Below are 20,785 nucleotides of genomic sequence, written 5' to 3'. Positions count from 1 at the left end.
AAGAAGAGTCCTGCTCTTGGAGAAGCCTAGGCTTTCGCACTTAACGAAGGTTTTCCATTTCTTATTTTTATGAATCCAGAAACAGTTTTGTACATCCTCCTTTTCCTGGCTGAGTTAGGCTGTCCTAGGGTAGGGAGTACCTGCTCTGTCAGGCAGGGCATTTCTATACCATTCTCCAAAATGAGACAGTGTGGATCTGAAGACCAAGTGTCTCATTATGTCATTTAGACTTTGTCTCAGAGGAGATCTGGAGGTTTACAATATTTACTGAGGAAATAGTGGAGAGGTGCAAAGATGCTCAGAGGGCTGGAGCACTTCTCCTATGGAGGCCGGCTGAGGGAGTTGGAGTTACTCAGCCTGGAGAAGAGAAGGCTCCAAGGAACCCTTAGAGCACCTTCTAGTACTTAAAGGGACTACGAGACAGCTGGAGAGAGACTTTTTAAAAGGGCATGGGGTGATAGGACAAGGAGGAATGGCTTTAAACTGACAAGTGGGCAGGTTTAGATTAGATATTAGGAAGAAATTCCTCACTGTGTGGGTAATGAGGCACTGGAACAGGTTGCCTAGAGAAACTGGCTGACCCATCCCTGGAGGTGTTCAAGGCCAGTTTGGATAGGATGTGGAGAAACTTGGTCTAGTGGAAGGTGTCTTTGCTCATGGCAGGGGGATTGGAGCCTAATGGTCTTTAAGGTGCCTTCCAACCCAAACCATCCAGTGATTCTGCAATTCCATAAATAGACTTGTTTTTTTCAGTTGCTAATTAGATTGTGAAGCTGGCAGGACACTTAATTCTGTAGGCAAACTTGTGCATTCCGTCTTGGAAACTCCACCACCTCAAGTTTTGCCAGTCTGCCCCTGGTGTGAGTTGTTTGCTTTCAGAAGGTTCACTCCTGCTACCATTGGTGGTTGAAAGGTGGCATGGAAACTGTGTTTTCAGTGCTCTCTTCGGACATGATAGCAAAACCAGATGAAGGCATCATGCATCATCCACTGGCTGGCCCTCCAGTTATTAATCTCTTGCCCTTACCAGCTGGTGTCAGTCAGATCTCTTCGGGGATTTGGAAGCCAGAAGAAAACTGTGGGAATCAGACTGGAAACAGAGAACATATATATCTCTTTCTAAAAAAGAATTGTTCATGGTCTCACAGTGAACTTGAACAATTAAATAAAACAAAACAAAAACATTGTCGTGATTCTCTAAAGCAGTTCCCATGGTACTATTCATAAAACACCATATGGAATTTGTATCTATTGGAAAATACTCTTCTAATTATGTGAACAGCTTCCAGAATAAGCTGTATAATGGAGACTAGAAGCCAGCCGTAACTGCAGTGCCTGTTTTTAGTTATTGGCTGATAGCTTGTCACCTCTGTAGCAGTGCTGACTGTGAGCATACTCAAAAGAGAGACAGCTGCTTTGTGCCACTGACTTAGGGACTTCCTGAATGTTAAAGGTGTGTCTCCTCTATCATCTAAGCCCTATATGATAATAATTTGACTAAGCCCTAGCTTCTGAAAATGTCTGTTTGATTCTTCATTCTTCCTAGGGTTCTCCCATCACGACTCCCTAATTTCTGATGCCAAGTCACCCGCCTCCTCCTGTTTAGTGTGTAGTGTAGGTGTTAGAGCACTGTGCGTGGATGTGTGTGCATGTGTACATGCCAGAAGGGCCAGAAAACTGACTCAGGTGCCCAACTGGCAGTCTGTAACCACTGAAACAAAATTCAGTGCTAGGATGGAAATAGAGGTTTTTATGAGGAGTATAACTTGCTAATGCCTGCAATCTTCAAAGTAAAAAGAAATTCCAGTTTGTGATTCTGCCTAAGAATATAAATAGGAGCATGCACAGTGTTGCACACACAGCTTGCAGACTTGCTGCTCACAAGCCTCAGTCTCAGCCTTGTTTGTGCTCATTAGCTCTGGAGTTCCTGAGGGGAAAAGGTGCGTTCATTTAACACTTCCTTTATGGAAATACTTTGGAGTTGTTTGGGAGTAGCTTTGAGACAAAGATGCCCTGCATGAACCTTCATCGCTTTTCAGAATTGATTCTCAGTAGCGAAGAACTTTTGGAAGTGTGTGAAGACCTTAATTGCCCTGAATCACCAGGAAAGTTTGCATCCTTAACTGCTAAAAAACAGCAAGTGGCACAAGTCACAGGGGGAGTAGAGTTCCTTTTCACTTCATCTCATCTGTATCAGGCAGGTTATTCCCGGGCAAATAGAGGTAGTGTGAAATGAGAATACTTTAAAAATGTTACTTTGGGCAATATTAGAACAACAAGGTACATAAGAGAAAGCAATGAAATGGGATTAAAGGACTTTTGAGGGCCTACTCTATTATTAATAGTATAGGGTATTCAGGCCACAAGCAAGAGCTACTGAGGTGTCTCAGTGAGGAAGTCATCCACCTGTTTTTTAATTCCTTTTGAGTTAGCCACTGTATGGTATGAAACAGTTTGGCCACACTTGCAAAGAAGTGTCTGGGAAATCAAAGCTTGAAGAGGTAGTGATAGATGAAGTGGTATATGTGCATATCACTGCAGTTTTACAAAGAAAAATGCCAGATCTGTATATGAACCAGAAAATAGATGTAAATTTTTCTTTTTCTTTAATACGTCAGTGTCAGTCACTGTCAGCAGGGATCTGACCAGTTATAGGTGTCTGTGCTGAACTAGTCAGAGGAAGAAAGGATGCACCACCACAGTAAAGGTTCTTACATGGATTCCCCCAGAGATTCTGGACAGGTTGGTTACCTAAGCACAGGTATGCTCCATTATTGAGGTCACTCTGAACTTCTAAATCCCTTTGTACATACTCATTATTGTGGACAGAGTAATTCAGTTTAACCTGCAGTGGACATTGAATTGGTGTACAGAGTTTTGCCTGTCTTGTCCTAGGATCATAGACACACCAGCTGAACACACTATAACTGCAAAATACTGTTTCCAGTAACAAAGATTACCATTTAGCTGATGTGGTGCATTGGCACACTTTGGGACAGTTGCTGTGCTTGATATGTTACTTTTTAGACACTTCCTAGATATTTCCGTGGGGTTTTTTTACTATTTTGCTGAATTATTGTATTTCATAAATATACCAAGAAAGCAATATGGCTGTTTACTCCTTTTCAAGATCTCGGTTTAGTCCATTAAAGCAAAAACTTGGGAAAAAGCTTTTAAAAACAGTTTTTAGTATTCTAAAGGTGTTGTCATAACACTGGGGGTCTGTCCTGCATCAAGCCCTGACATAGGTATTCCCCTTGACTTCAAAGGTCACACATGTGTTACATCTATGCAGTGTTGCTCCAGCTGGCAGCCCCTGACCCTGCATGGCAGCGGGGTTGTGAGGTGTCATGGGACAACTGCGCTGATGCTGAGTAGCATGGCCCTTCTCTTCCCAGTTTTCAGGCAGCAGAAAAAAAAATACTCTAGTTTTTTTCTGCTGCATTCATTTTTTTGCCACCTTTTGAGCTTAACCACCGCATTGAAGGATCTGACAAGTGCCAGAACCAGCACAAGAAGAGGGAGCTTAGAGTTGTTCTTAGGATGAGAAGATTAGAGGAAAAGGACTGACCCTTTCAGCAACAGGAGCTGTTAAATCTCCTTACCCCTCTCATTATCTCGTTTCACAGTACTCACACTCTGTATGTTCTTCATGTGTGTAAGTATGTGCATAAATAACTTCTTTTTCCTAAATTTCTGCATACATTTCTTGAAGAAAAGAAAAATGTAAGTATTGTAAAAAGGGCGTAGAGAAAAAAAGGCATAAAGTGAATTCGTTTTTGTTTCCAGCAGTGACATTAACCCATGACAAAGTTCTGAAGATTGTATGCACATGGCCTACTACTAACTTTTCACTTACAGGATAGATTTATGTTTATACCTGCTATGAAGTGAGAGATGGTATTCCTAAATATCAGTGTAAATGCACAAGGCCTGAGTCGTTATTTCTTTATTCGAGGAAGCATGGATGCTCTCTGATTGGAATAAAGATGGCAGCTCAAGCCTGAAGGGTTGACTACATGCTGTGACTGCATTTCCATACACCATCAAGTGAATATCTGCTTAACTATTGAGTGTTAGAAAACTGACAGCACTTCCTTGTTCCTTCCTTGCTGCATGGAGCTGTCTGATTATGAGATGTCCGAAGCCAGGACTTAAAACATAAATGCTTTAAACTGGTTTTGTTATTTAAAATTGCTGTTGTCCTTTATGAATGATTAAATTACACTACATCCTTTAAAATGTCCTTCAGAAACCTCTGCTCTTTGGAGAACACCCATCCAGAAACAGGCTTCCTTTCATTTGTGATTAGAAACAAATCTGCACATCTCTGCTGCTGGTTGTCTTCAGTTGCACTGATTGAGAGTTTACAGATATCTTTGCTACCACAAGGTCTCATGGAGTACGTCTGTGAAAATGCAGCCATTATTCAGAGGGCTGAGATTTTCACCCCACTCCATGTCTACCACCAGCGCCCCTTCTGTGTATCCGAATCCAGATTTCATCTGATATACATCTCCCTCAGAGAAAATATGAAATAGCAGTGTAGAATGAACCATGGTATTTATTACAACATCTTTCAAAGCCCCACTCACATTTACTCAGTCTTCACTCACAGTTTAGTGTAAGAAAATAAGATTATTTTCATTCTCTTTTTGACGTGTTTACCAGCTTGTGTTCTTTTATGAAAGATGTGGTTTTGCCCCAATATTCTGAACTCTTCTCAAAAGAGAAGTGCTAGATAACATTTTGCTTACCTGTTAACTTTCCCTGAGAAATGAATAGCTGGTGTTTTTGCCAAAGTCAGAGAATTTAAGATGATAACTAGAAACAGAAGAAAATGCGAAATGGACACATTCCTGTTCCATCAAATAGAATATTAGCCCTGGCACTCTGAGCTGTTAAATACATAAATTATATATTATATAATGTATTAAGTTCAATATAATATTGCAGAGCAAGTAAGAAGAAATTTGGTTAGAAGTAGTCCTTGAACAGGCAGATGGGATGAACCAAGGGTCTTTGTTCAGTACGTGTATAGGGGAACATATCTATCATCGCTCAGCTCTGTTTGGCACAAATAAATGCCCCAAGGTCACTTAATCTTAAGTCACAAAACTGGACCAAAAGTGCATGTTCTGGCGTGAGAATGGGGGCTATTGCATTTCTACAATAAATTTAAAGAGGAAAAATGGTCGTAAAAATATGCAGGAAGAAAAGACATTTGGAAGTTTTCAGGTACCGAGAGGATGCCCGCGCAATGTGGTGGGTGCTGAGCTGCTCATATTTAATCACAGGATTTGCAGTGGGACCATCCATTGGTGTAAATGGATGGGCATGGTTTAGTGGAGCTCACACTAAAGCTTTCACCCTGGGCACAGCAACTGCTTTGAAGTTTCATCTGTCCCACCCATCTAGAGCCCTTCTAAACTCTGAGGTGTTTTCTTGCCTAAAGAAGTTTCTGAATTCTCTTTTGTTTTCCAGAATCAGTGGATAACTGTCCCAGTAATTGCTATGGGAATGGAGACTGCGTGTCTGGGACTTGCCATTGCTTCCTTGGCTTTCTGGGCCCTGACTGTGGCAGAGGTAGGAATTTGTGCTTGATTAACTGTTCCCCTCTCCCCTTCAGTTAACATTTTTCTTCTTATAGTTAGACTCATGATATAAGTATATATATATAAGATATATATAAGATAGATGTAATATGTGTGTGTATATATATATATGTGTGTATATATATATATATATATATATAAATATATAAGATATATATAAGTTATACTCATGATGGTGCCTTTTACAAAGTACTCATCACCCAGCGTGGGGATTCTGCAGTAGAATGGAAACAAGTTGATCTGTGAATTTGTTGGCTACAAATTTGCTAAAATTTCGCTCAGCAGCTCAGGGATCCAAGGGTGTTTACCCTGGAGAAAAGGAGGCTCAGGGGAGATCTTACTGGTCTCTGCAACCACCTGAAAGGAAGGTGTAGCCAGGTGGGGATCGGCCTCTTCTCCCAAGTAATAAGTGACAGGACAAGAGGAAACATCCTCCAGTTGTGCCAGGGGAGGTTTAGATTGGATATTGGGAAAAATTTTTTCAGCAAAGGGTTTGCCAAGCTGCCCAAGGAAGTGGTGAAATCACCATCTCTGGGAGTGTAGGTGTGGCATTTAGGGACATGGTTTAGTGGTGGGCTGGCATTGCTGGGCTGAGAGTTGGACTTGATGATCTTGGAGGGCTTTTCCAACCTTAATGATGCTATGATTCTATACTAATCATGACTCCTGTGCCCTTAGCAGCAACACAACTCCTTGGGCTGCTTGTGAACAGGCAAAATGTCACGTTGGAAATTTTCTCTCTGGAAGTGGCTTTAGAAAACATCACTTAGGAATGTGGCATTACGGTTTGTTTAGCAGAGCACTTTTATCACAGCGTGGCATGACACTATAATGATACTTTCTTTTAAGACACTGATTATACAAAAAGTACCTTGCAAGTCTGCCTCAGTCTGGGTGTGGGGAATAGGGCAGGGTTGGAGTGAGGCTAGGAGTGGAGTAATGGCAACTGCTTACTCTGGCCAAAAGTAAAAACACTGGGAGGACTGGCAAGGAGACTTACCCCAGTAAACAGTATAATACATTTTTCTTCTCAAGTGATAAGTATTTTTAATAAATGGCTTTGGAAGGGTTTTCTTTGGCCTGAATTTTTTAGGTTATTTAAACATTTAAAAAACAAACTGAAATACTTTTAGTAAGAGCACATTTCAAACCAAGATATCAAAACCTTGCATGTGGGAAATGACAGGACACTGTGCATCAACCTTTTCAAGGCCTTTTTTGGCTCAAACAGTCCAACAAACTAAGTACAGATTTATAAATCTGGGGAGGGAGGTAGCATAAAACGCTAGTGCCCACCCAAGGAGCTTCAGTCAGGCTGCAGGTCAGGCCTTCACCCCAGCTCATCGCTGCTTTGGAAAACAGGCTGGCGCCTTCCCAAGAGAGAGCTAAACTCTGTCCAACCCCGGCCCTCTCCCCTTGCAGCTGAGCTGGGTCACATCCCAGCAGCGAGCCAGGAGACAGAGCCCCGGCCGGGCTGAGCCCGGCGGGGTTTCAGAGTTCACAGCCCAGTAAGATGGATGTGCATGCTGCATCCCTGAGAGCTGTTATGTCAAACTTCTTGCTGACTCAGGTTACACTTGGTTTGCATTTCCTTACACTTGGTTTGCATTTCCAAGCTCCTTTTCAAATCCCTGGAGCTGGAGACAAAAGGAGTTTTTTCCATGTCCCACAGCATATTCCAACTCACACCTCCTAACTTTCAGTAGGGGCAGAAGTTCAGGGCTTGTTTCCCCCAAGGCTCCCTGGAGAGTCTGTGGAGAAGAACAACTTTCTTCACTGAATCAGAATACTTAAACTCTTGTTCTGAATCCACTTTCAGAGGAGCTATATCCTGACTTTCTCAGGCTTTTCAGTGGAGCCATGTGAGTCTCTCCCATTTCACCAGAGCACATGCTCTAGCTGCTATGAACACCTTTTATTCAACTCTGTCTTTTCGTTCAGAATCATCTGGGTTCAGATCACAGGCTGCACCCTGCCTTTAGGAAGACAGAATAATACCTGGCATGCCAAAATTATATTTGTGTATGCATTTCCATTCACTGGGTGTGTTAAATAGATCATGTTGCCATGAACATGAGATCCAAGGATCCCAGCATTGACTTCCTGTTGGTTTTCAGGGGCATCCAAGATTCTTCTTTTGACCTACAAATCCCTCAAAGGGCAGCATGTGTGAGGCTGTCACAGTATCCATCTGCAGCCATTCACGGTCCCTGTACGGAGCAGTAATCCTTAAATAAGCAGGTTCCTGCCCACATGAAGAATTCTAGGTCATGGATTTCCTGAGTGTTCCTTTGTTTCAATTCAGCCTTGTAATTCACCAAATTAATGGGAAACTCTGCAGCAGAAAGCCTTTCTCTTTTTAGCAATGGTTAATTATTAATGTATTATTAACCAATTATTTTAAGCAAAATAAATGAGAGCAAGTTGCCAGAGATGTATTTCATAGGCTTTTTGAAGGTTGTCTTGGACACGGGAGGTGGTGTTTTCAAGTTCTGTATAAAGTAAACAAACAAACAAATGATCTTACTCTCTGATGTTCAACTTTGGAAAAAACAGAGTATGCATTTGGGTTGTTGCTATCATACCACACTAGAGAACTACTATAATTTTATCATCATAAACATGGTTGGAATCTGAATGATCAAATAATAATTATGTATCTTTATGTATAGAAAAGAGTTGCACAAGTAACAGGGGAAAAAATTCAGAAACCTCTTTTGTCTTTATGCATTATTGTATGCTACAGAGGAGGTCTTGTTCTTGCCATTGTCTTGACATTTGCAGCAGTGCTTTCCAGGTGATGCTGAAGGTGTTCTCCACAGAAGGCTCTGTAGAGTGTCAGTCTCATTGCAGATGGTCAGTAATTTATCTGATCTATTACTGAGTGATCAGCTGTCTTGTCAGGACACATGTAAGTCTTTCACAGCAACCTCTCCCTGGTTAAAGGCAGTTATTCTTTCTTCCTGTCGAGAAGAACTGCAGACTGTCCCCTGCCAGTGCCTTGAAAGAACAATGTCCATTACTGAGTATTGAAATTTGAGATGGGAGGGGCAGAAAATTCCATCAGCTTAGCTGAAAAGTAAAATTACAGAGTGAGTGTGCTGTGAGCCATGTATGCAACACAGTGTATCTTAAACAATTTATGTCTCATATTTTATAGGTAGATACCATCTTGCAAATGATGCACTTGCAATGCACCACTGCAGTGTGTTTCCTTTAAAGTGAACAGAGGGCTCCTTAGGAATAACAGTTGCCAAATTCCTTTCTTTTCTAAACCTCTTTTATCTTGGTCAGGCAAGTGTAGTTCACTACATATCAAACTGGCTTAACAGTCAGAGTTGGCAATGCTTTGTGTTTCACTGAGGCTGCTGTAGTTCTGTAACACTCAAACTGACTTGACTATAAGGACGCCTGGAAACAACTCATGATGAGCTTTGTGAGATTCCTTTCTGAAAAGATGGGAAGAGAAGGGGAGGAAAGCTTTCCTCAACCATGTTAATACCCCTTCCCATACATAATCTAAGTCAGGAACAAAGCAAAAGAGGATTCATCACATGCCTAATGTAGTTGAATTAAGCAGCAGAATGGAATATTCATTTCGCATTTGTCCTGCCTAAAATTGTTCATAAATTGCCTTTCCAAGGGGCTGATGAGAGGGCCAGCTGCTCTCACCTGAGGCTGATGTGCAACAGCGAACAAGAGCAGTCTGTGTTGAATATACGTCCTTGCAGCTGAGTTTCAGCAAAATGAAATGAAAGAGAACAGGACTTAAGCAAGAAGTTTTAAGGTAGAGTGAACAGGGAAAGGCTATTGCTTCTGAGGGATTGAAATCAGCATCTTCCTTGGAAAAATCAGAGCAGAGGACAAAAGGAGCATAATATGGCTGGTGTGGAGAATAGAATAAGGAGAAGGCATCATCTGAAAGGAGCTGGAGAGCAGTGATTGCAAAAGCTGTGGTCATGGAGGCTGAGGTCTGGTCCTTGATGCCCTCTGCTTCCTTGGGGAACCTGTTCTGTATCCTTCAGTTCATCCCATCCCACTCTGCTTGGCAGTTTCCAAATTTAGCTCTAGAAATGCTTAATTCTGGGATCCATCGTGCCACAGCTTGAGCTTGTCATCTTCCTCTTCTTCCCTTTATCACAGGGAAGAAATCCTGTATCTGGGTGGCCTTGAGAGTCAGCTGACTTTGCTGGAAGCAAGGACAATTAAAAATCCTTTATAAATCCTTTATAACTGATACAAATATCAGAGGACAGATTTACGCAGCTTTTATTACTGGGAATTTGGAAACAGTAGAGGCCAATTCTGCATTGTGGCTGGTGATTAATTGAGTGCAGCAGAGGTGATAACCAAAAATGGGGGCTGGACATTCCATTAGAACCATAGAATTGTTAAGGTTGGAAGAGACCTCTAAAACTCTTTTCATTAAGTTCAGCTCTTAACCCAGCACTACCAAATCCACCACTAAGCCCTGTCCCCATATGGCACATCCACACATCTTAAATTCCACCAGGAGTGGTGAATGAGTCACTTCCCTGTGCAGCCTGTTCCAGTGCTTGACAGCCCTTTCAGGGAAAAAAGTTGGTAGCTGATGGGATGACATGAGCTAAATCAGGGAAGTAGTTTCAATGTGGCATTCTGGGCTCTGAGCAAAGCAACTGAAACCCATAAAACTGGAAGTTAACCCAGCAAAAAACAGGGTGATTTGTGATTTGTGTGCCCAGTGAAGTCCACAGCAGAGGCAGTGTCACAGCAAGTCTGGCAGCAGGTCAAGGGAGAGTGATATGCAATCTAAGGTCAGTGATGCTGCTGAAAGAAGACATCAGTACATTGAAAAATGAGAATACAAGAAAATTACGAGTTTAGTTAGCGAAAAAGGTATCAGACACACAAAGTAAGAAGAGAGCCTAACTTAAGGGCACTGTTTGTTTTAAACACTCATAGGATAATAGAGTTAACAGCTGGGTGTCATCCATATAAAAGATTTGGTTTTGGCAAAACAAACAGCAACATACCCCAGTAAAGACTGTGTATGAAGAATGTAAATTACATCCTGGGCTCTTGTGCTCCTTTTTGAAGTGATTTTCCATTTGTTTTAATGTGATTTTTGTTGTCTCTTCATAGCGTCCTGCCCGGTGCTGTGCAGTGGGAATGGGCAGTACATGAAAGGAAGGTGCTTGTGCCATAGTGGCTGGAAGGGAGCAGAGTGTGATGTCCCAACCAACCAGTGCATTGATGTCTCCTGCAATAACCACGGCACATGCATCATGGGCACCTGTATCTGCAACCCAGGATACAAAGGCGAGAGCTGTGAAGAAGGTATTTGCAAGATGCATTCAATTAGCCTTTTGCTTTGATTGTTGTTCTGTAATTGTGTGGATGGAGGCAATTCAGGATCAGACTGGCACTTAAACAGAACAGTAATAGGCACCTTAGAGGTACAATAGATGGATACAACATAAAAATGATATGTTGTCATAACTCATCGTTAGCTATCATATTTGTTCAGTAATTGGATGAAAAGCCATCAAATGCCTCAGATAGAACAATCTAGTTGAAAGACCAGAACAGCTAATCATATGTTCAAATGTTCTTATTAAAGCATCGTTTCCATTTACACATCTAAACATATAATTACTTTTACAGTGCTTTCTTCTCTGCTGTGCTATGCCAAGCAATTTCAGTTGCTTACATCCACAAAATGGTGGCGTGTGAGAGAAAGTCCCTGATCCTTGTCAGCTTTAAAAGCTTAGAAATGCTCAGGACTTGAATTAAATTCTACTTCAAAATCAGATATTACTTTAATGCTCTTCCATAGCTTTTTTCTCACACTAGCCCCCAAATATTTTTCATTTACATTTAGATTTACAACTCCTTTTAATACTTACCTTTAATCTTTTTGTGTAGGAACTCACCTGCCAACATAAATCTTTATCTTCCTGACTCTGTGACTGCTTCTTACAGCTAAATAAAAAGTGGACAGATTTCTAAGTGTATAAATCATTGAGAGAGTGACAAAAGTATATCCAAAAGTGCATTATTGTTCAACACTTCTGAAAACTGTCCTCAGAATTCTATGCTTGTGACCTGATCAATAATCATTCTTAAGTTATGCTTCTACAAGTACATATGTAAGACCCCTTCACCACCTGATAAATGAAAGACATCATTTGATACATTTAAGAATGACAATGGCTTGAATTAATTTGTGGTTGTCTTCATGTATGCAGGATAAAGATTTATCTGAAATGGCTTTATTTTATAGACAATGAAAATAGCTGAATTGGCTTCAGACATTCAAATGGTATCTAATCTAGCAATTTTTTTGACGTGTTAAATGTATTGGAGTGGGACATCTCTGATGTAGCATGGCTTCAGTGCCAGTAAACGTTAGAGATGAAGACAGTATCAGCTCTTATAACAATAAGCCATCTCTTGAGAAAGCTTCATTTTGGCTTAAAGCACAATTCAATGAAGCTGTGGGGCATGCAAAACCCGAAGACTGTGACTACTGAAGTATCTTTCAAGCATCTCTGTAGACCTCCTATTTGCTAGATCATATCTTTACTGGATAAACAGAAATGAAAATATCTTGATTTTGCCTCCAGCAAGAAGTGTTTAATGTTTGTAAATCAGAGTGAGATTTGCCCTTTTTCTAACAGGAGCCATTTTTTCCTGGGTCACATTTAAAGCAGAAAAGCCAGGCACTACTCAGTTATTTTATTTTATCACTGTAGCAGGGGACAGTGTCAGTCCCACTAGGTCAAAACTTGAAAAAGGAGGAAGAACAAAGAGAACACGCTTTTTCATATGGGCTGTTTAGTATTTTTCCAAGCATGCATGTTTTTGATATTCAAGGCATAATTTGTATTGTGTTGTGAGGGGGTAAGTAACTCAGAAATATGCCATGTGGGAAATCTTGAGGACATATATATATATTTAGATCTAGTAAAAAAGTTGATTTATACTATTTTTTAAATTCCTTTTACTCTTTAATTTCTCTTCTAAGAAGGGCCATCTGGTATTGATTACTTTTTATTATTTCTCAGTTCTCGTAGCTTCCCTTCTTGATCCATGTTTGTAATGGGTTTTCATTCCAGGGTTTCTTCTGTCTTTTCTTTTTCCCCCATAGAAGTTCAGCAATGTTTATAAAACATCAGCCAACAATCCTACGCGAGTTTTTCTTTTCTCCTTCCTTAGTTTATTGGCCCATATTTTATAAGGCCTGTGGCATAAGCCAGCGAGACATTACAGGGAGGGGAGCAAATTTAAGCAATGAAAAATGAGAAGTTACTCTTTGGGCACCGAATAAGCCTAATAACTTGTGTGACCAATGAAGCATGAAGCATATTGGGGAAAAGTGTAGAAGAGGCACTAACCTTGCTTGCTGCATGATTTATCTCCCTGGCAAAGATTCTGCAGAAGGCTGAACTATAAAGAGGGCATTTTCCAACCAAGAATTTGACCATTTGGGACATTTTCCAATGAACAACACAGACATATGCTTTTTTTTTTTTCTTTTCCAGGTATACTAGATTTTGTCAGCTCTGCCCTCTTGCCCAGCTCCCCATCTCTGCTTCTCCCAGAGCTGAGCAGCTAAATTGGTCAAGCAGAACTCCCTAAAAATATACCATTGTACTCCAAATCCACTAAGCAATTGATTAAGAAGAAAGCAGAAGCCTGTAATCCTGTCCCAGGGCCCTTCCGATGGTGCAGAAAGCCTAAAGAGATACAGCTAGTGAGGCTGAGATTAAAGTAGCCATTGTGTGTGACATTTTCTGAAAGGGCTCATTTCAACATGAAAAATGGCCTTGGGATTATGATAAATGGGGGGTTCTGACATGCACATTCCCCTCCTATAATCATCTGTGTTAGAGCTGAGATAGCAGATTGTCCGCCTCCTGTGATGGAGGCCCCTGTAAAACTCACCTTTTTCCCAATTGACCTTCAGAGGGGATGATTAATTGCCTGGAGGTAGCCTCTTGTCAGTTAGCCTGTGATCTTTGTTCTCTATGTTCAAACCATCTGCTGAGAACGGACGAGGCTGCTACTCTATCCCTTAGTCCTTTTCATACTTATTACTGCTGAGAAAGAACAGGGCCAGGGCTTCAAGGGTCTCATGCTAAAATTGGCACCCTCGCTCCCAGCTCACTAACAGTGAAGGAGATTTATGGACTCATCCTTTCCAGCCTCTTAAAATTTTTGAGGATTGTTCCAGCTATGAGCAGAGCTCCAGGAATCAAACAAAAAAGAAAATTCTCTCTCATGCCTTGGGATAGTAATAACTGAGCCATTGCTTGTCAGACTGAGAAGGGTTTGAGAATCCAGGGAATTATCAGAGCAGCTGTTGTGCTTCCTTTTAAGGTTTCTGGATCTTAAACAGGTCAGTGGAATTCTTATTAGCTTTTATAGGGCTAAAAACTGAACCACAAACCTGCCATGTGTGCGGTGGCCATGTTCTGCTCTGCTGTATCAGAGCCAGGAGCTGGACAGCTTTTCCTGTGCTGCTTAGCCAGACTGACACTTGTCACCAATCCCCAGGGAACTGCCACACACCGTTTCAAAAGATGGGAAGAATTTCTCTAGGCTGTCCTATCAGCTTTTATCTATAAATAGATGATCGACTCCTCCAGTAGGTTTTTCTGGAAGGGTGTCTGGTGCATTTCTTATTTTTCGATTGCTGGGTGAAATTCCCCTGTGGGCAGAGCAGCTGACAGTTGCCTACAAAACACATAACTCAGGAATCAGGCAGGGAGTACATTTGGTCTTTTGGTGTTTATTGCTACACCAGTAACTGAATGGTCTCTGATCTCATTAGGGAAGTGACTCTTTGGGGGGGAAAGTAAACCTCAGACATTTAAAAAAGAGTATTAATTGACCAAAAATAAAACCAGAAGAACACCATTATAAAAAAAATTATTTTGTTTTAATCCTTACTCCAGAAAAACTGTCTCTGGATATATTTCAATGGGAAATTTCTGTTAAGTCTCCATGAAACCTGTATAGATTTAAGCACATTCTTCAATTTAAGCATGTATTTTGCTGAATAAGAATGTCAGATTCTGCTGAATCTCTATGCAAAATTCTATCTCAGAAAACTAGGGCTCGGCTTTGAATTCATTAATGATAGTAATTTAGGTTATTCTAATAGAATAAATGAAGACACACTGTGTACGAGAGAATACTATTCTTATTCTATTCTTAATTGATATTAGCCTTTTCTTACCAGAAGGATCACTTATTAGTGCAGACCTGCATAAAAGAATGGATTTCATCACTAGATTTTTCTCTGCTTTTCATGTAGGTATTTTAGGTCTCACTGCCTTTTAGGGGCACTGAATTTTTGCACGAAGCATCTGTTTTGTTCACAGCAGGGCTTTTTGGTTGAAACCTTGAGATACTGTATAAATATATTTGTTTTGATGGCAGTCTGATAGCTTTTTTCCTGAAATTCCCATTTGTTTTCCCTGTCTGCTTCCTCTTCCTTCTCACACGTAGTGGACTGCATGGATCCTACCTGCTCGGGACGAGGCGTGTGCGTACGAGGAGAATGTCACTGTTCGGTTGGCTGGGGAGGAACAAATTGTGAGACCCCAAGAGCCACGTGTCTGGATCAGTGCTCCGGCCATGGGACCTTCCTCCCGGATACTGGACTCTGCAGCTGCGATCCCAACTGGACTGGCCACGACTGCTCAATCGGTAACGTCAGCGCTGACTTACTGTTGGTCTTTCGTTAAGCTTTGTGAAATACTCAGATCTGCAGAAAAAGTGCTAGAGATGTGTTCCTGTGAAGCACACCTGGGGCATGACTGGAAGCAGAAATTCCAGAGTTCAGTTACATAAATAATTCTGCTTCCATTGCTGAGCATAGAGTAATATCATAAATAACCCCATTAAAGCCACCTAGGCTTGCTGTTGTTCATTATATGGCTGTAAATGTAACTGATGGTCTACGTATAACTTCTTGTTCTGGTGATAGTTCTTGATAAACCCCAGTAGCCACTAAAGGGTCTGTTTTGATTTTTAGGAGATGACTAAATAATCTTTAGGTGACTGTAAACAAGAAGAAAGATTTGGTAATCTGTCAGATCTCCTTTCCCTTCTGAATTCAAAGCTTGTGCTTTCTAGGCTCAGCTAGAGGACGATGAGTGCCTCATGAGGTTCATATTAAAAGACTGTCCTCTACCAACTGAAAAATAGGTTTACTGAGTAAAAGTATTTATTAGTATAAGCAGCTACCAAGAAGGCACATTTTTACAGGCAGTTTTGTGTAGGTGTTTGGAACAGCGACCTTCCTGCATTCCCCCTCTGAATGAGCAACTTGCTCAAAATCTGCATCAGGTATGTGAATTGAAGGCTAAAGAAAAAGTATTCAGAAACCTTTTCTTCCAAATGCAGTTAGCTCTTAGAGGCCACACTGAAAAATAGTGGAATACCTTAAATAGTCAGAACCTATGGAATATCAGTCCTTGAGCTTTTGTCCTGTATTGTGTGCTCACAAAAAAGAGACCCCAGGAATAACAGTTTCTATACTTTGCACAACTGGAGTGGAACTAGGCCAAAAATCCAGGGCAGCTCAGTATAGGCAGTGAAATGAAAGGAATTTTCAGCAAAGCAACCCAAAAAAAAAACCTATTAGGAGAGTAGATATAGTAGAAAAATTGTGTAAACATTTCCCCGAGGAATTGCTGTCATGAGTAAAGAAAATAAGGTTAACCATTAGCAAGTATTTTAAGAGAATAATTTCCAAGGATGAGGCAAACTGAGTAAACTGGTCTAAGAACATAAAAAGAGCACCTTTTTGACAATCATCATTTAGGCTGGATGTTAGAAGCTTGTCATGAAGTAAAGTTGACTGGACTGAGGAATAAGCAGAAGAGGAAGTCTACTCTGCTTGCCTGGGGCTGAAACTAGGTTGATCAAAACTTTTGCAGATGTAGTAGGGAAGCTGTCATGCATTGAAGGGAAGGTAAGTTTGGTCCCAGGCTTTTCCTTCCCCCGCATTAACATCTTCAGTTCCGTTCTCTCTGGGTTTATTTTTAAAACCACCATAAGGGGAAAGGTAGTCATGTATTTGTAGTGGTTCTGTGGCATAGTTCATAATTGAGTCATTATTCTGTGTTTGTATGGAGGTTTGGGGATTGCAGGGATGGATTTGGAAAAATGTTTATTTCTATGTGCAAAGAGAATTCACTTTCCCTTTGTTAACTTGCAGGGTCACATAGAGATGATTTATAAGCTTTCCTTATACTGCTTTTATAAATCCATCTAGTACAAACTTTCTTTGGCAGCATGAAGTTATTTGAGACAAACTTGAGCATCATTCCAAGACCTTTTTCCTCACTGAGCTGCTTGTAACATTCGGGTTATTGTGCCTCACAGCTAAAATCGCAACTAAGGTGATTTGTAAACTTCCATTTCTAACCCAGGCCTTTCCACTGAATTGATGACTTGATTTGAAAGACAGATTTACTCACAGGATATGTGGTACTCTTCTTGCATCATTAAAATAGAGTGAGCAGGCGTGTTATTGCATGTAATAACACACTGCCCAGCCTGCTGGGGTGGGGGTTCTGTAGAAGGGACTAAAGGCGACGGATTTTATTTTCCTATAAAACAGGACCAAAAAGAACAGAAGAATTACTAAGGGAAAGAACTAAGTAGTTGCAGAAATCACCCTCAGCTCAGCAAAGCAGTAGGGGCTGTGAAATCTATAGAACTGTGCCCACGTGGGTTTGTGCCAAGGACAGCCCCTTTCATAAACCACATGGAGAGGCATACCCTGGAAACAGCATAATTATCTGAAAACCCAGAATATGAGGAGGCACGGTGGATTTTCCACCTCTTACCACCTTGAAGTCAAGAACAGTACCTGTCTGCAGTGCTGTATGCTGTATTTATTTAGAAGGTTATCAGGCAGTATGGAAGCAGTAGGTGAAATCTGTGGATTGTCATATGTAGAAAATAAAACTAGAGCCTCTTTGAACTTTAGACTGCATCTTTCAGCTAAGTAGGTAGATTTTACCTGCCTTTTGTGGTAATCTAGACAACAGAGATTACTGGATAAAACCCTTACTTTTCACAAAACAATGATATTACAGAGATTTCTGTTTCCTCTTTGTATTACCTTTCTTCGTTCCACTTAGCCTTCATAGACAAGCTGCGCAATTCAATCTCTTTTGAGAGATTCCCATTCTGAACTGCATTGTCGGAAGAAGTAATTACACGTTTTGGGGTTTTTTTGCTTTCTGTGTCTGCCCACTGCCAGTATATGTTGAGATAGGGCTGCTGCTGTACTACCTCATAATTGTCACTCAGGGAAAATGCTTCTCAAACATATTTCACCCTTTCGTGCAAGGGACAGTTTTGTAGGATCACTTTTCCCTCAATATACACTGGATTTTTGGCTGATTCCCAAATAGTAAAAAGAGCACCTTAGAGAAAGGTACAGAAATAATTCCAGAGATAACTTGTATTGAGCAATAAAAGTGGTATTTTGATTTCTCCATGGAATAATTAAATCATTTCCCTTTTGCATCTTAGTACTGTTGCACAAACAAATATAGAAAAGTCCTTTATAACTCAGTTCAGCTAAAAAGTCCAAGGCAATGCTTGGTACAAGAAAGGTAATTAAGGAGCCACTGATCCTGCCCCCATTCTTCCAATCTGCTATCACAGCTCCTCTGTATCCCAGGCTTTTGGGGAGCTATCTCCCTTCACCTCTTAATGAGCTCTACCTGTCAACTAACGAAGCCATTATGGTGCAGCTCTCTTAACCTTTTATTGTGTGAGTGTAGTGGGAAGGAGGAAACGGCCTGTGCTGCAGTGTGAAACAGAGCTTACTACGTGATATAGTCTCACTCCTGACCTACTTAAACTGGACCAACTATTTCTGGCTAATCAAGAGGCAGCACACCACATACCATAAGACATTTGCTGACTATATGCTGACACTATGAATAGGTGATTCATGTCATCTGCATTGGAGGAGTGCACCATTTACCAGAGGGATCCCACTGATGCATCAGTATAATCCCAGGCCCATCAAAACAGTATTAAGCTTGGATGCAAAATCATTATTAAATGAATTATCTGGTGTTGTCCTTCACTCTCCTCAAATTTAAATCAGTGATTTTCACACTGTTGTCTTTGGTAGTTGACATCTTCACTTGCACTGTATTCATTTGAATCATTGGAAAGTAGAATATATAAAGCAGCGGTGGAAATTATGTTCTCTGTGTCCTAAGCGTGGTAACTTTTTCTGGGCAGTTGACAGTGGTTGTAGATTGACCTGCATGCAGATAAGGATTCCTTCTCCATCACTCATTCGAAATGACTCGCTTTATGCACGGTTGACATCCAGGCAGTACTTCAAACCCTTAAAAATACACTGGAGAAGAGCAGTAATAGGAATAGCACTTTGTATGTGGTAGTCCTAAATTGCCAGTGGAGACATAAAATCATGGGCTGTACATTTAATAGTAAGAGTTAGAAACTGGAAGCTGGGACTCAGTAAAGAAGTAAGAAGTTATGATACTTTACATCACATTTTGAAAAGACTGAGAGAATGTGCCTGGCCAGAGACTGAGGCTGAGCTTGCATGACCATATCTCATGAAATCTAGTACTTTGGTCCTATTACAGATCCTCTCCTCACTTCTGCTTCTAACATGGTTTTCTAAGGATATGGCATTTGACTTTATACCTGCCCCCTTTTTCCCCACTGTGGCAGGAATGAAATGCTGCTTCCCAGTGACTTATTGACAAACTTTGTTATGAAGGTCTACAATCACAAAGATACTTAGGCGTTTAAAATTCACCTTAAGCAAGGACAGATTATCAAGCTTTGCTACAGTGTTGTGGAGAACTATATATGACAGGTATGCCTAGATAAACTTGGACTCCAAGCACAGTGGGGAAATAGTGTGGGTAGCCACAGGGCTAGCAGAAGACCGGGTATTTACCCACCTTCCATGACTTTACTTTCAGTAGGTTGAGAAGTTGGATTTAAAATAAGACTAGCATGGTGTGTGTGTGTGTGTGTCCATGTCTCTGGTTACAGGGAAGCCATATTCTTATAAATTATTGTACAGTGAACTGAAGTCAGTGGAAAAGCTCCTGTTTACTTTGCAGGAGTATGGATCAATTGAAGGCTATTCACAAACAGTGATTAGATTTAAGACCCTGTATCAGTTAATGGTAATGACTGAATTTTGTAGTATCAATTTAGTTGTATAACTTAACAATGCTGACAGTCTTTCAGGTAGCACCCAACAGAGTTCCTCACCACAAAATTGTACAGTTCATTGGAACAGGCATCTTTTCTCTATTCCAGTTAAGAGATAAAGAGACCATGAAGAATGAACTTTTAAAGAGTTAAGCTGAAGGAAATGCACCTTTACATTGCAATGACTTTTTTTCACCAGGAGTTGTGCAGGAGACTATTGCGCACAGACACATGTATGGGCTCACAGAAACAGTTCTCCCATATCTTACCAGACAATGCCATTGGTCAAACAGCACCAGGGTTAACACAACATGTGTGATAAAATTTTACTTCCTTGGGCTTACTGGTGTCAACTTTTGAAAACAAAATCTCGTGTTAAATTCATATCATGCCCAAGGCCACCAAGATAAAAATCCATCCTTAGAAAATGTTCATATAATTCTTTCTTTAAACAGTCATTTTCTTCAGGGATAAAAATGTCTCTATAAAAGATGGATATAACATCAGCTCTCGTGTACAGGCTTGTACCATATTGCAGACCAGGACCCCTTTTAATGCCTAAGAAGTTGCTGATTTGTCTTTTTCTTAGATTTAAAACACATGAGGAAGAACAAGAGAACTAAACCTCAGGATGCAACTCCTAAAATTGATAAACATCTTAGTCACTTAAGAAAAAGTTGTTGGGCATAGCTATGTAGTCAAAGGCTGCCTTGAATGTTCTTCCTTCAGCTTGTAACTTGTTCATCTCACTGCTCTGGCAGAGTTGTGAGAAACATTAGTCTGGGGCAACTGAAATTTTGGTAGCACAGTGTCGTCGAAGCTGGTCTTCAGAAGATACCATCAAAATCAGTTCTGGCTCAATACCTAAATTGCAGACTCATCCCTGAAGGCCTTAATTTGGTCCTTTAATGGTCATTGAAGGTCAGGAAATGTTTTGTACCAGC

General features: G+C 40.8%; 1 protein-coding gene across 7 annotated transcripts in view; it reads left to right on the top strand.

The window, feature by feature from the left end:
- The window catches only part of TENM4 (teneurin transmembrane protein 4), a 1,563,774-nt gene that overhangs the window by 1,409,201 nt on the left and 133,788 nt on the right, over positions 1-20,785 (top strand). For all 7 annotated transcript variants that reach the window (XM_017735917.1, XM_017735920.1, XM_008634916.2 and 4 more), the window contains 3 exons: positions 5,485-5,586; positions 10,740-10,934; positions 15,114-15,314. In XM_017735917.1, coding sequence (XP_017591406.1) covers positions 5,485-5,586; positions 10,740-10,934; positions 15,114-15,314 — 498 coding nt within the window. The remainder of the gene's footprint in view (positions 1-5,484; positions 5,587-10,739; positions 10,935-15,113; positions 15,315-20,785) is intronic.

This window comes from Corvus brachyrhynchos, unplaced genomic scaffold, assembly GCF_000691975.1.
Source record: "Corvus brachyrhynchos isolate BGI_N302 unplaced genomic scaffold, ASM69197v1 scaffold44, whole genome shotgun sequence".
NCBI classification, from domain to species: domain Eukaryota; kingdom Metazoa; phylum Chordata; class Aves; order Passeriformes; family Corvidae; genus Corvus; species Corvus brachyrhynchos.
The sequence above is the reverse complement of the archived record's forward strand: the minus strand, read 5'-3'. Positions and strand labels throughout refer to the sequence as shown.